General features: G+C 43.1%; 1 protein-coding gene across 1 annotated transcript in view; it reads right to left on the reverse strand.

The window, feature by feature from the left end:
- Positions 1-9,992: 9,992 nt before the first annotated feature.
- CDC5L (cell division cycle 5 like) overlaps positions 9,993-14,038 on the reverse strand; it is a 31,020-nt gene continuing 26,974 nt past the window's right edge. Inside the window, exons 15-16 of the mRNA XM_014872921.2 lie at positions 11,567-11,779; positions 9,993-10,461 (exon numbers count right to left, since the gene is read on the reverse strand). Of these exons, the coding sequence (XP_014728407.1) occupies positions 10,357-10,461; positions 11,567-11,779 (318 nt within the window). The 3' untranslated portion in view covers positions 9,993-10,356. The remainder of the gene's footprint in view (positions 10,462-11,566; positions 11,780-14,038) is intronic.

Here is a 14,038-nt window from a genome sequence, read left to right on the forward strand (position 1 = left end):
TTCTCCACAAATTCCTCGTTAATACGTTCTCCACTAATAAATCTTTTCATTGCTCAACCAGCTCTGCAGAAAACAAAAGTACTGTTGGAGGAGTGTTTGATTGCAACATTTCTTTCTACAGAAATAATTATCATCCAATAAAGTTGGAAGGAGCTTGGCAGAATAAAATCTTCCACTGGGATTGGATCCCCTTGAAAAGACTCAAATTAATTTTGCCATTGCCATGATTTGATTAGATCTTGTTTCACATGTGGTTGAGCTTCAAAACAGAGATTAATATCTGTGCAGCTAACCTGTGCAACAGCACTTGTTGCTCCTTTTAACTTCATTTAATGCATTGAATGCAGTATATAAGCATATTTTAAAGCATGTAAAAAGGCAAAGCTAAGAAAAATATTTAAAATACTGACTCACACACATGATGTTTTTGTGCTTCTCTTCTTACACTGTCTGCAAAAACATCATGTGTTTTGGCCAGGCCATTGTCAGAACAGACAGAGATTAATTACTGAAGCCATTTGTTCTGTTACAGAAAAGATAAAAATAACTCATGAGTCATGACAACAGTGAACACTGTGCAGCCAAATCCTGCATCCTATTTGCCATTCTCTAGCCCCAGCATAGGAGAAGAGATGTGATTCTGAGAAATGACCTGTCGCTATCTTTAGTCCCTGTGTGGTGTTTGCACAGCCAGGGGAGCCAACGCCTGGCACTGCCCTTGGGGACGTGCAGACATGGCCCAGGGGAGGTGTCTGCTGCAGGCTCTGCACTGAGACCACACCTCAGACCCTGGGGCCAGTTCTGGGCCCTCAGTTCAGGAAGGACATTGAGGGGCTGGAGCGTGTCCAGAGAAGGGAATGGAGCTGGGGAAGGGTCTGGAGCACAAGGATGATGAGGAGCAGCTGAGGGAGCTGGGAAAGGGACTCAGCTGGAGAAAAGGAGGCTCAGGGGGGACTTTGTGGCTCTGCACAACTCCCTGACAGGAGGGGACAGCCAGGTGGGGATCAGGCTCTGCTGCCATGGAACAAGGGACAGGACAAGAGGAAATGGCCTCAAGTTGCACCACAGGAGGTTTAGATTAGACCTTTGGAAAAACTTTTTCATAGAAAGGGTGGTCACACACCGGAACAGGCTGCCCAGAGCAGTGGTGTAGCCACCATCCCTGGAAGTGCTCAGAAATTGTGTGGAAGTGGCACTGTGGGACATGGTTTAGTGGTGAACATGATTGTGGTGCTGGGTTGATGGTTGGACTTGATGATCTTAGAGGTCTTTTCCAACCTTAAAAATTCACCGATTCTATAAAAAATCCACAGGAAGTGCTATAAAAAGCATGAAACACATAAACATGACATACACGTGTCACCAGTGTGCTGGACCCAGGGTCTGTGTTGTGTGCTCCCTTTGCAGCATGGATTCCTAGACCTTCCTCAGGTGTTAGTAGGGGGCAGGGAAAATTTCTGACAGAGTTATCATCCTGGGAAAATCATTTTAATAAGGTCATGGGCATAATCCATGCAAGAGACAGGGGTAGGTGTGGCACAGATCATAGAATCATAGAATCATAGAATCATAGAATTATAGAATATCCTGAGTTCAAAGGGCCCCACAAGGACCATTGAGTTCAGCTTTTGTCCCTGCACAGGACAAACCCAACAATCCCACCCTGTGCCTGAGAGCATTGTCCAAATGCTCCTTGAGCTCTGTCAGGTTTGGTGCTGTCACCACTGCCCTGGGGAGCTTGATCAGTGCCCAGCCACCCTCTGGGTGAGAACTTCTCCTGATATCCAGCCTAAACCTCCCCTATCTCAACTTCAGGCCATTCCCCTGGGTTCTGTCACTGGTCACCACAGAGCAGAGATCAGTACCTGCCCCTCCTCTTCTCCTCATGAGGAAATTGTAATTGAAATGAGATCTCCCCTCAGTCTCCTCTTCTCAGGGCTGAACAGACCAAGTGACCTCAGCTGTTCCAGATGTGGCCATGCCCTGCACAGAGCTCCCTGTGACCTCAGAGGGAAAGCCTGCAAGCAGGGAGCAGCTCTGGACTCCATACCCAGGCCCAAGGACTGCTCAGATATTTTTCGTTTAACAGTGACTGGATGTAATAAACAAAGACAAATCTGATGAAGTCTCCCAACCTCTTCCTTGAAGTGCTCTTGTCTGGCTGGCCTGGGAAGGGGTGGAGTTGAGTGCCTTGTTGCTACAGTGCAAAATTGAGCAGCTCCTGGTCCAGGCACTGCTCAGCAGCAGAGTAACTGAGCTGAGAGTTATGGTGATGATGATTCTCTTCCAGTTGTGCCTGTCTCTTCCCTTGTTTCTTATTGGACCAAGTTCTCTGTTGAGGAGCTTGAGCCAGAGATGGCCAAAGATCAAACACGTCACCTGAGTCCTATCATCTCTGTGAGTGTGGCATGCCAGACAGAAGGCATCTGAGGTCAGCCCAGCACGTGTTACATGAGCAGAGAAGTATCAGGACTCTTTTATTTATTTTATTTTTTAAAATTTTGCTGGCACACTTCTTGCATGTCAGGTCGTTCCTTCACACATGCACATGTGTGCACTTCATTACAGCTTCTTGTCTCCCTCCCTTCCTCTGCCTTGCCCTGCTTCCCTGCAGTATCCTCCTTCCACCCTGGGGCTTGGAAGCTGTGCTCAGCCTCTGCAGGAAAACTGTTTCCAGCTGTGTGCTGTGACAGGCTCTCAGCCGCTGTGCAGCTGTTCACGGGCTCCTGCTCCCCAAACCAAGGGGATGGGAGGGGAAAGGCTGATCCGTGCTGCTGACTGCCTTCTGAAGCAGTTGCCTGAGTCTGGGTTTGGAGCCCACCCTGTGCCTGAGAGTCCAAATGCTCCTTGATCTCTGTCAGGTTTGGTGCTGTGACCATTTCCCTGGGGAACCTGTTCAGTGCCCAGCCACCTTCTGAGTGAGGAACCTTCCCCTAATATCCAACCTAAACCTCTCCTGAACAACTTCAGGCCATTCCCCCGGGTCCTGTCACTGGTCACCAGTGAGGAGTGCAGTGCCTGCCCCTCCTCTTCCTGTCCTGAGGAAGATGTAAACCACTGTCCTGGTAGGTAGCAAGGTGCCTCCCACCCAGCTGACGTCTCTCTACCTCTCCTGGCCACATTACTATGTGACTACTGTGGTCACTTTTTGCCTGGTGCTTCCAAGGACATGCGTCTGCCTTGCTCAAGTTCTTCTGTGAACCCTTGTCCTTCTGGCTGATTCAGCAGTTTATACAATTACAGTCACAGCCACATGGGCTTGGCTGTGCTCCTGCTGGAAGAAGGGGAGGCAGGCAGACGTTTGTGCATTCTCTGGTGATGCACAATCCCCGTCCTGTGGTCACCGGGTAACTGTAAAATTAAATCAGATCCTTGCTGTTAACCAAAAGGCATCTGCAATGAAAGGAAGTTAAATGCAGAGCTGGAGGGGTTGTTTTGCTGCTAACAACACATTACAGGACCTGGTAGGAAATCATATTCACTGTTCTATCCTCGCCCACATGATTAAGTTCACCCCCAGCTTAACGTGATTTAGGATTAGGCGGGATATTTTATATTGATTGTACGTTCAAGGACCCCTCTTTTTTCTCCCTGGGCTTTGGTAACCTTCCCATTATTAAGAATGACAGAATAAAATGGCCTCAAGTTGCAACAGAAGAGGTTTAGAGTAGACGTTTGGAAAAATTTCTTCATAGAAAGAGTGGTCAAACACTGGAACAGGCTGCCCAGGGCAGTGGTGGACTCACCATCCCTGGAAGTGTTCAAAAATTGTGTGGATGTGGCACTTTGGGACATGGTTTAGTGGTGAACATGATTGTGATGCAGGGTTGATGGTTGGACTTGACGATCTTAGAGGTTTTTTTCCCAACCTTAATGATTCTATGATTCTATAAAATACACAGGGTGTGCTATAGCAAGCATGAAATACATAAAATAATTTTTTCGCTGCTGCATAATCCTTCCATGAGGTAGAATGTGGCCAGATATTCCCATCTTCCTCTCTAGGCACCAGGTAGGAAGCCAGAGACAAAAAATTCATCAGAATTTGGGGGCTTGCCAGGCAACACAGTGATGCTGGGGGGTTGATCTCTGGGACTGGCAAAAGTGTGACCAAAGGTCCAGACCTTCCAATCCATGACAGGGCTGAAAGTTTGGCATCTCCCCCAGAAAGGCACTTTGTCTTAGTGAAATGACACAATTGTATGACTAAACATCTGCTGCAATGGGGACAGAAACTGCTCAGGGCCCTCTAAGGCAATGACCAACCATTTATTATGTGGGGTGAAAACACCTCATGGCTGTTCCCACAAAACTGCTGTTCCTGGTTTTGTCTTGTTTCCCTCCCAACTTGAAGTGAGATGACCAGCACTGTCTCTTTTCCACTAAAGCACCAGCAGAATGGGGAACAAAAACTCTTGAGGTCATTGTTGGAGCTAGGATGATGTAGAAGCATCAGTTTGAAGGGAGAATATCTTTGAATAAACCAGCTGGAATAGGGAGGTGAGTTTCAGAGTTCAGGACTTTGTAAGTATCTGTGTTCTCCACCTATATGGTCCAATGAAAGACCCTACCCCTTCCCAGACCTTGGAAGCACGTGGCAGGATAATAGATCAAGGAGGGATAAGCCTGTTCTGTGCTAGAGATTGATTTAGTTGAGTAAGAATTAAGAAAAAAAGTGGGGGAACACAATCTAAGGAAAAATTTAACTTATATTTATGGTTATTTTATGGCCTGCCATGGAGCTTAATTAATGTGGTCAGTAAACTCACTCTTTTTTTTAAGACCCAGTTACAGTGATTGTCCTGCCCAAGCCCTAAGATAATTCATGAACAATTATAGATAAGAGAGAGACAGCTTTGAAATCAATGTTTTACACAAGAGCCAGATATTACAAAGATCAATGCAATAATTAGGTTTTTAAAAAAATAAATATATCATACAGTTGAATTACTCCAGGGGTGCCTTTGTGTCTGAGGTTCAACCAGTGGATTCTTTTAATCAGAATTAGTTCTGGAATAGATTTTGCTGGCTATAGAGCTAAAAACGTAATCCTGGCTGGCTCATTCAGCTTTATTAAGCATTCATGACTATTTTTCAAAAGATGATCTCTTTCTTCTCCTGACAGAAAGGCTCATCAAATACAGACAGGAGAGAAGAGGAAAGGAAATCCCAGCTCCATTGAAGCTGAAGCCAAATCTCCCATCGAATTCACTGGGGCCACAGTCTCACCTAAGCTGCATAACACACTTAAAAATGCTACTGGCCTGATAATTATACAAAATAGACCCCACATTTCTGTCCTGAGAGGGGAGAGGCAGCAGGAGGAGAAGAGGGGAACCTAACACACACATCTGTCTGATCCTGTAAGGCATTTACCTCACAGTAGCATGTACTTGGCAAGAGATGTGATGTATGACGTGAATAAATAATAAAATAGTCTGTGTTTCCTTGTGTCGCAATTCATAAATGCTTTCAATGTGCATAAATGATCCTAAAAGACGTACTTGCATTTCCTTTGAGGAATCCTTGAGGAATCCAAACACATCAGCACCAGGGCTGTGACTTGGAAACCTGAAAGTCATCGAATGAGGCAGAACCTGTCTAATCTGATCTGTGAAAAACCTTTGAGTTGAAAGCAAGACTTTTCTAACCCTGACGCTAAAGCATCTCTCAATAAATTACAGAAAACCCAGACAACACCCCCCAACAACTGGCAAACAATCAAACCCGCTGTGAGTAATCACACCAGCAGCAGAAGTGATGCTGTAAAACACTGCTTATACCCACTTCTTTACCTTTTCACCTACTGTGTGCATCACAGTCGTGCCTGAGGCAGCAGGAATTGTTTAAAGCCACCTCATTTAAATACATAAAAAGCTAATGAGGCTTGCTGAAGGGGAGATGACTCACCTAAAGGCCTGCATGCAACCAAAAAAGTGAAGCTCCTCTTTTTTAATCCACAACTCCCCTTTGCTTCAAAATTATTAAAGTCTCAAAAGTGCTTAGTGTGGAACTTTCAAAGGGTGAGACAATTATGTGTACCTAGTGGAGATACAGGGCTGCATTGGCTTACATATGTGTCATCTGTGTCTTCTGAAGTTTTTTTCAGGGTCTGATCTCACTCCTAATGTCAGTTCAAGTCTTCAAGATCAGCAGAACCAGGTATTTTTTGTTGGTAAGGAAAGGTAGAAACTGGAGCCGTGGAAAGGCAGAGCACACAGGTCTGGAATCAGTTACAGGGACACTTTGCCTTGAGATGAGTATCTGGCTATTTTTCAATGTGCTTTTCACTCAGCTAGGAAAATGGGGGAAATGCTATTTGATACTCCACTTTTAAATCCTACTTAGGAGACAGGTGTTGCTTTGAACCCACATTATGGAAGATAACTGCAAGCTGGATTCCAAAGATGAATGTGAGGCAGATTAAGTCCAGACCACAATAATCTCTCTTCTCCAGCAACATCATTGACCGAGGATACTGAAGGCAAGCCAAAGTTCACACACTGGTTTATGATACTGTTAGCAAGTCTGCAGCCAAAACAAAAGTTCAAACATGGGTTTTGATGCATTTTATTTAGAAATCTATGTTCAGGCCATGATGACAAAAAACAATGAATTCCCAGTGTTTTCATCAGGGGCACAGATCCAGCTGAGTCTGTCAGAGGACCTAATTGTGGGTAGTTACCTCATGTCAGCTACTGGCCTTGGAGCACCACAGCCCATGTTTCACACTCACTTTAGCCAGACAATGAAGTGGGACATCCTCTGACAGAGGCAATCACAGAATCATTAAGGTCGCAAAAGTTCTCTAAGATAATCAAGTCCAGCACTGCCAAGCCCAACACTAAACTAGGTCTCTGAGCACCACATCTACATGGTTTTTGAACACCTCCGGGGTGGTGTCTGTACCACTTCCCTGTGCAGCCCGTTCCAATGCCTGATCACCCTTTTAATAAAGAAATTTTTTCCAATATCTAATTTAGCTCTCCTGGGTGTCATTTGAGGCTATTTCCTCTTGCCCTATCACTGGTTAGCAGGGAGTAGAGCCCGACCCCCCTGGCTGTCTCCTCCTGCCAGGGAGTTGTGCAGATCCACAAGGTCTCCCCAAGTCTCCTTTTCTCCAGGCTGAGCCCCCCCAGCACCTTCAGCTGCTCCCTTGTGCTCCAGACCCTTCCCCAGCTCTATTGCCCCTCTTTGGACACTATTCTGCTCCACTTCCACCTTCACTTGCACTTCCTACCTGGAAATGTGACCCAACTCACATCTGCCCTGTACAGGGGATTGGACAATCAAGCTGGATTAACATATTTTAACCCAAATGTGATGCCCCAATGCCTGCCCCAGCAAACAAGGATGCAAAATGCAAACAAGCAGCAACAGGCAAAGACAAGATGCTCCTGTTGGCGCTGGAAGTGTCTTTTTAAGGCAGCCAGAGAACTCTGGTGTGTCTTGGCCACTGCTGGCTGCTGTGACTAATTACAGTGTTACACAGAGCTTATTTCTCTGGATATTTGCCATGTTTGGAAGAGCTGGCTTCAGCTCTGTTGGATTTCTCACAGGGAGCCTCCTGTGCCTCTGAGGAGTCTCCCCCTTACCTCAAGCTCATGATCTCTGTTATCTGCTGGGTATGGATGAGACACCCAGCTGTTATAATTTAGTCCCCTTGGCTTTCCCAGGTACTTGAATCCAACTCAATTGAAGCAAATGACAGCCTTATCAACTCCACAGACTTTGAAGCAGGCTCCAGCTATGGGATTGATCCAATACATAAATGCCAAGTTTGATTCCAGGAAGGGAGGAAAATCATCAGCTGAAATTATTTAAAGGCTTGCAGATATATCTTGGCATGCTGGATGGAAATGGAGGAATTTCTCAGGGAGAACGTTAAATAATTCTCAAAATAATTGTTAACACACACAGCACAACCCCCATCCCACCTCTGTCAGTCAGGTTAGTTTCCCTGCTGTAGTGAAATGTTCACAAGTTTGCATTGTTTATGGTTGTATTTATTATCGTTCTTGGAAAGAAACATCAAATCAGTGGCTGGCTTCAGAATTTTAAAATAACAATTTGCTGTCAACGTGTGCTGGTCACTCTTGTGTCCACCAAACATCTGCATTTAGCTACAAAGCCATTTAGAAAGATGGGGAGCACTGTTCAGCACATAAACTGGGCCTAAGCCCAAGAAATAGACCTGGCAAGCCCGAGCTCCATCATCACCTGCAGCTGGAAGCACTGGCATCTACCAGCATCCAAATTTGCTTGGACAGATTTCCTAAGCACTCCAGTTTAAGATTCCACACCTGAATATCTCAGGATGCTTTAGCCAGGCTCTGCTGCTCCATTCACAGCATTCGGGGACCAGCAAATGCACAGAGTACCCTGTGTGAAGTTTTTGAGGTAATTTCAGCAGATCTGTGACATGCTGCCCTAGAGCAGGCAGCTGAGGGCAGGTAAAAAGCTAAAGCAGGGCACAGCCAAGCTCTAAGTAAAGAAAGAGACTTTATTAGTTTTCTTTCATTATTGAGATAGAAACTTCAGGACAAAAACCCTGACTAAAGACAGGGAAAACTGTGAACTTGTGAACAAACTGTACTGCAGAAACACTGAGCAAACCTCCTACAGGTACTTCTCAAATAGAATCACCTCGTGCCAGCTGCAATTAATGACTGGTTAATTGCATGCCTTTCAAGAAAGAAAAGCCTTATGTGACTGATCAGTCCTTCTTAATTTATCATTTAAACAGTTTAAGGCAGTGTTTGAATACCTGTCTAGCTCCAAAGCTGTCAAAAATACAGGGCACATCAAAGAGGCTCTGCTGCAGCCCTAAAAAGAAAGGAAACAATTGTAGTTGTGGTATTGGTAAACCTACAAGGGTTTCTCTGTTAATATCTCCAGCTACCACACAACCACATGAACTGACATGATATGCCATGATTTTTCCTTTTGGGTAAAACCATCCAAGCTAAAATACCCCATATGCTACAAGATTGATGCTTAATACTTCGTTCCAGATGTGTTCTGGCTTAGTTAAATATTTAACACATTTCTAGAAGAATGTAGTCTATAATTGCATTAATACTTCAGAAGAATGAGGTCCTGGTGAGTAAAGGGAAAGATATTCCAAGGCTGGCTGTGTCCCTACTCCTGTCAGTGATCAGCAGGACTCACCCAGGTTATATTTTAAAAAAATCTGGTAATCATTGATCTCCATGGATGGCATTGACAGAGCTACATAGGCACAACACTGACAGTGTTCCCCAGTAACATTTCCAAGGCCCAAGGAAAGTGACACTGTAATCTGGTAAAATTCCAGACAGCAAAATCCCCATTTCAATTGTAAATATATGCAAGCAAAATTGCATGACGCATGTTACTGGATGAATGTAATTGCTGAATTTTGTGCTGTTAACAACAGTTTTGCCTTTTTCCCTTTCCCTTTCCACAAGTCACAGCTCAAAAGACCCAAAGTGTAGGAACATTCCCACCTTTCCCTAATTCTATCCTTACCCTTCAAGACAAACCAGTGAGACAATTAAATCCTGTTGAGATGTGGTGAAAGGAGGAGAAAACAAAGAGCTTCTTTCCTTTCCCACACCATGGGAACAATGCAGATGATTTATAAAAATTAATACTTAGGAAATTTAACAGCACATTTTCTGCTGAAATCTATGGTTCCATGAGCCATTAGGCCATGATGGGTGTCTTTATAAAATTTAACCCTACTGTGGTTCCAGAATGGGGAGATTATGCCAGTATGACCATTAGAGCACCTTGATAAAGCTGGGAGTGTTTATTCACAGGCACAGAGAAGAGTTGGAAACATGGTATTTATTATCTGGACAACAACTATCCTGCACAGGTAATTCCTATTACAAGTTAGTCATGGAAAATAAAGGCAGCAGCAGGAGAAAGGGAACAGCAGAAACACAAAAAAGAGCTGGGATATGTGAAGATTCAATTTTCGTTAAAAGACAGACATTATTACTTAATTGTTTTTTAACATTCCAAGTTTATTAAAAAGACATTATTCTGCATGTATCTTACAGGTCTTAAGACTGGTAAAACACTAGCAATAACGTGATAACCCTAGCAAATGATGACATGGCTAAAATCATAACAGACTGATTTTTCTTTTCTTTCCATAAAATTGTGGACATTTCAATCCCATTTTTAGCACTGGCCAGAGCTATTCATACCTAGAGTATTTGGAACAGTCCATTGAAGGAACAAAACTTGACAAGATGGAAACAGCAGGCTACTACACCTGATTTCTGCAACTGCTGGCAAAAGCTGCTGGAGAAGTATCTGCACACTTCAGAAATGTTACATCAGTGACAGATGGAATTTTGTGTTTTAATACTTTGCTTGAAAAGTCTCTTTATCCAACATGAAATCAGCAAATCTCTGCTGGAGCTCCTTTTCTCTCTCCTGCTGTCGCTGCACGTCTTCCTTCAGACACTATACGGAAAACATCATCAAACAAGCAATCAGTTTTCCACCAGTCACACCCATGAAGATCATTACCAAAGGTTGTATTTTAGTTCCTCCAGAGGAAGAGCTCAGAATTAAGACAGAACATTGCTGAAATTACTTACTTTAAATATAAATGTAAAACAGAGTAGTGGATGAAAAGTATCAAGAATCAGTTACCTTACTTCAGATGTCAGGTAGCTCACCCTGTTTTTGACAGCAGCTAAGATCAAATACTTCAAAAGGAGAGATTTCAAACTGGAACCTTGCCACTTAGTAAAAACAGGTGCTATAAGCAGCTATCAAGTAATTTAATATGTTTTAACTGTTATCTTTCACTAAATCAATGAATCACTTCTGAGTTTGTAAACACATCTATCAGCATTTCTAAATCATCTTCACAAAATCAGTTTTAAGAACTGATGCATTTTGTCTTTTTTACAGCAAGTGGCTGAGAATATCTAAGCCTCAATGGAAGCCTCTGTTCTGGAGGAAAACCACATAACAATAAAAATTGTGCTCAGGTGAACACTTATTCCTTGGAAAGAAAGGCTGGCACTCATTCAAACATAGGACTGAGTCTTCATTAAGGATTGTCTCATTAGCTGAATAGAAGGAGAATATCCTGGAAATCCTTAAACTAATAAACGTGGCTCTAAGGCAGTGATTTCAGGTATATACCAGCATTTAGTCCACTGACTTTTAAGGAAGAAGATTTAAGGTAAGTTTTACATTACCCAAAGTTCTAATAGTAATTAAAAGTGAAATAAACCAAATCAAGAGAGAGATGCAACTTGTGCTGTTACACATTGCACAAGACTTATAAAATAAACCACACAAGGAAATAAAAAACCCCCAAAGTTAGAGAACACACTGCCTGATTAGTCCCAGCCTCTAATATGTGTATCACAGAATCTTTCATACTGAAGTAAAAGGCAGATGAATCTGGTAACAACCAAAAGTATGATTTTAAGAGAACATTAAAAACTTGACACCAACTTAGGCTGTGAAGCTCAGAGCTCATGCCTTTTAAAAACACCTTTTCCACGAGGTGCCTGTGTGTGACCTCAGGTACTGGGTTTTGGAATCTCACCTCCAGTCTCCGAGGGATGGCAGCATCCTCGTGTTTCTTCAGCTCCTCAAAGGTGCGCAGCTCCAGGTGGGCCTGCTCGATCTGGTCCCACAGATCGTTCAGCTGCTTGATGAGCCCCATGGCTCGGGACTGGTAACCACCGAGAAGGATCTTCAGCTTCTTCTCCATCTTGGCAGCCCTCTTGGCTTCGGTGGTCATGTGGCCTCTGTTGATCTGCCAGAAGGAACCCAAGAGTTGTTTTAGTTACCCAGAACTTAAAAGTCAAGAGAAAAGAAAAAAAAAAAAGTAAAAATGCATCTGTGTAATTGTGTTGAGTTAATCAAGTTCTTTGATTTCTATTAAAATAATCATACTGCACGTTTTACAACAACCTAGACTCCTGGATTAAAATATTAAAATAGACATGATACATCTCTAAAATCGTAATCCAAACACAATCCATAAACAGACAAGTGACACAAATTACAAAATTCCCTGAACAGGAACACAACACAAATAATTGAACATGTTGTGTTAACACGTCCTAAATGCTGTATAAAACATTTATAAATAACAAAGGTAACAGGAGTGTTTGTGTATTTTTGCACCTGAGGTAAAATTAAATGAGCACTAAAAGAATTAAATAGGCATCAGAATTTTTAAAGGCATCAAAGAAACCTATAACACTGAATCCCAATCACATATGGTCTAAAAATGAAGATTAGATCACATAAAATATTTGGAAGAAATTGTTCCCTGTGAGGGTGGTTAGGCCCTGGCACAGTTTGCCCACAGAAGCTGTGGCCCCATCCCTGGAAGTGCTCAAGGCCGGGTTGGATGGGGCTTGGAGCAACCTGGGATAGTGGAAGGTGTCCCTGCCCATGGCACGGGGTGGGATGAGATGAGATTTACTGTCCCTTCCAGCACAACTGTGGAGAGGTACAACAGCTCACATCTCTGAACAGGGACATAAGGTTCCTTACTGAGGCTTTTTTAATGCTACTTCCTTAAGAAACCAAAACAAAAAAACCCCACCAAAACAAAATCTTTTTTTTTAGAAAGGACTGTGTGAAGAATGCCAAGCTCAAGAAAAGAGGAATCAAACTTCTCAGATTTTGATTTTTGCCACACTTAACAATGTATTAGTGCATTAAATATTATATGAAAGTTTCTCAAGTGTTAAAATATAAAAGACTAATTTAGAACCACAGTGTCCAAGCCACCAATCCTTGCCTTGCTTCTATAAAAATCAAAGCTTTGCTGGTGAACATTCTCACATACAAAGAAATTATCAATAATCAACCAAAATGCAGCACCTTTTCATTGCTACAATTACCCAATATATCATTTGTTACCAATGAAACAGAACTCCTTTGTGAAGGAACTACTGAAGAGGGATCTGCCCTTCAAAGTAGAGTCAGCCATCACAGTCTTACACACCAAGCTACTGCAAAGTGCATTTCATCAGCCTTCCAGCCCTCCAACTGTACTGAAGCACCCTCTGTTACACAGCTGCAGGTTTCTGTAACATGCCCTCCTACTCCTTAACAATTTATTCACTCATTTAGAACAGTTTTAGTTAGTGGTGCAGAGATAAACAGAGTGAATGGTCAAGGGAGCAAACTGTTAATGGGTGAGTGAAAGAGAAATTTGACTTTCTGAGCTGTCTAGTTTGCTCCTGGGGAGAGCGATGCAGACTGGTAGGCTTTTCAAACTCTGTTTGCAATGTAGACTTAAGCTATGCCCAAGGTGCTTTAAGCATACAGAAAGGCGCCTCTTTTTCAATATTTATATAAATCTAGAGAAAATTAAATAAATAGATTAGGGATTTGTGAGGATACTCTCTGATGGAAAAGTATGAAAGCTTTAAATGTCTTCATTGGTAAATAATATGCTATTACTGCAACAACAAATACAGCTGTGCGGTCAATGAACTATTTTCCAATTACTGTTTCTTGGATGAAAAATGTGTGTTGAGGGCCACTGACATTTAGAGATCATGGAATAGATGGATGCACAGGCCAACAGAATTTCGTTTGCAACAGAGGCCTAATGTCACAAAGATCAATTGTCCATGTTGCTCCCAGCATTACAACATAGAGCATGCCTGGTGTGAAACGAAACTCCCATCACAATGTCACTCTTCACAGCTGGCTAAAATAGAACATTTAGAGGAGTTCCACTGTCCTGTCATTCTGAGTGAAGATCTTATTCTTTACTGAGAGGATGGTGAGGCCCTGGCACAGGCTGCCCAGAGATGTGGCTGTCTCATCCCTGGAAGTGTCCAAAGCCAGGCTGGATGGAGCTCTGGGCAACCTGGTCTGGTGGAAGATGTCCCTGCCCATGGCAAGGGGTTGGAACGAGCTGAGCTTGAAGATCCCTTCAAGCCAAACCATTCTGTGATTCCACGATCTCTCAACAACCTAATTTTCTAATAAAACGTTAAACACTGAGTACCTGAGGACATAAATACAGTTATCAGCACTATCCCCA

This window comes from Sturnus vulgaris, chromosome 3 (genome assembly GCF_052056855.1).
Source record: "Sturnus vulgaris isolate bStuVul1 chromosome 3, bStuVul1.hap1, whole genome shotgun sequence".
In the NCBI taxonomy this organism is placed as follows: Eukaryota; Metazoa; Chordata; class Aves; order Passeriformes; family Sturnidae; genus Sturnus; species Sturnus vulgaris.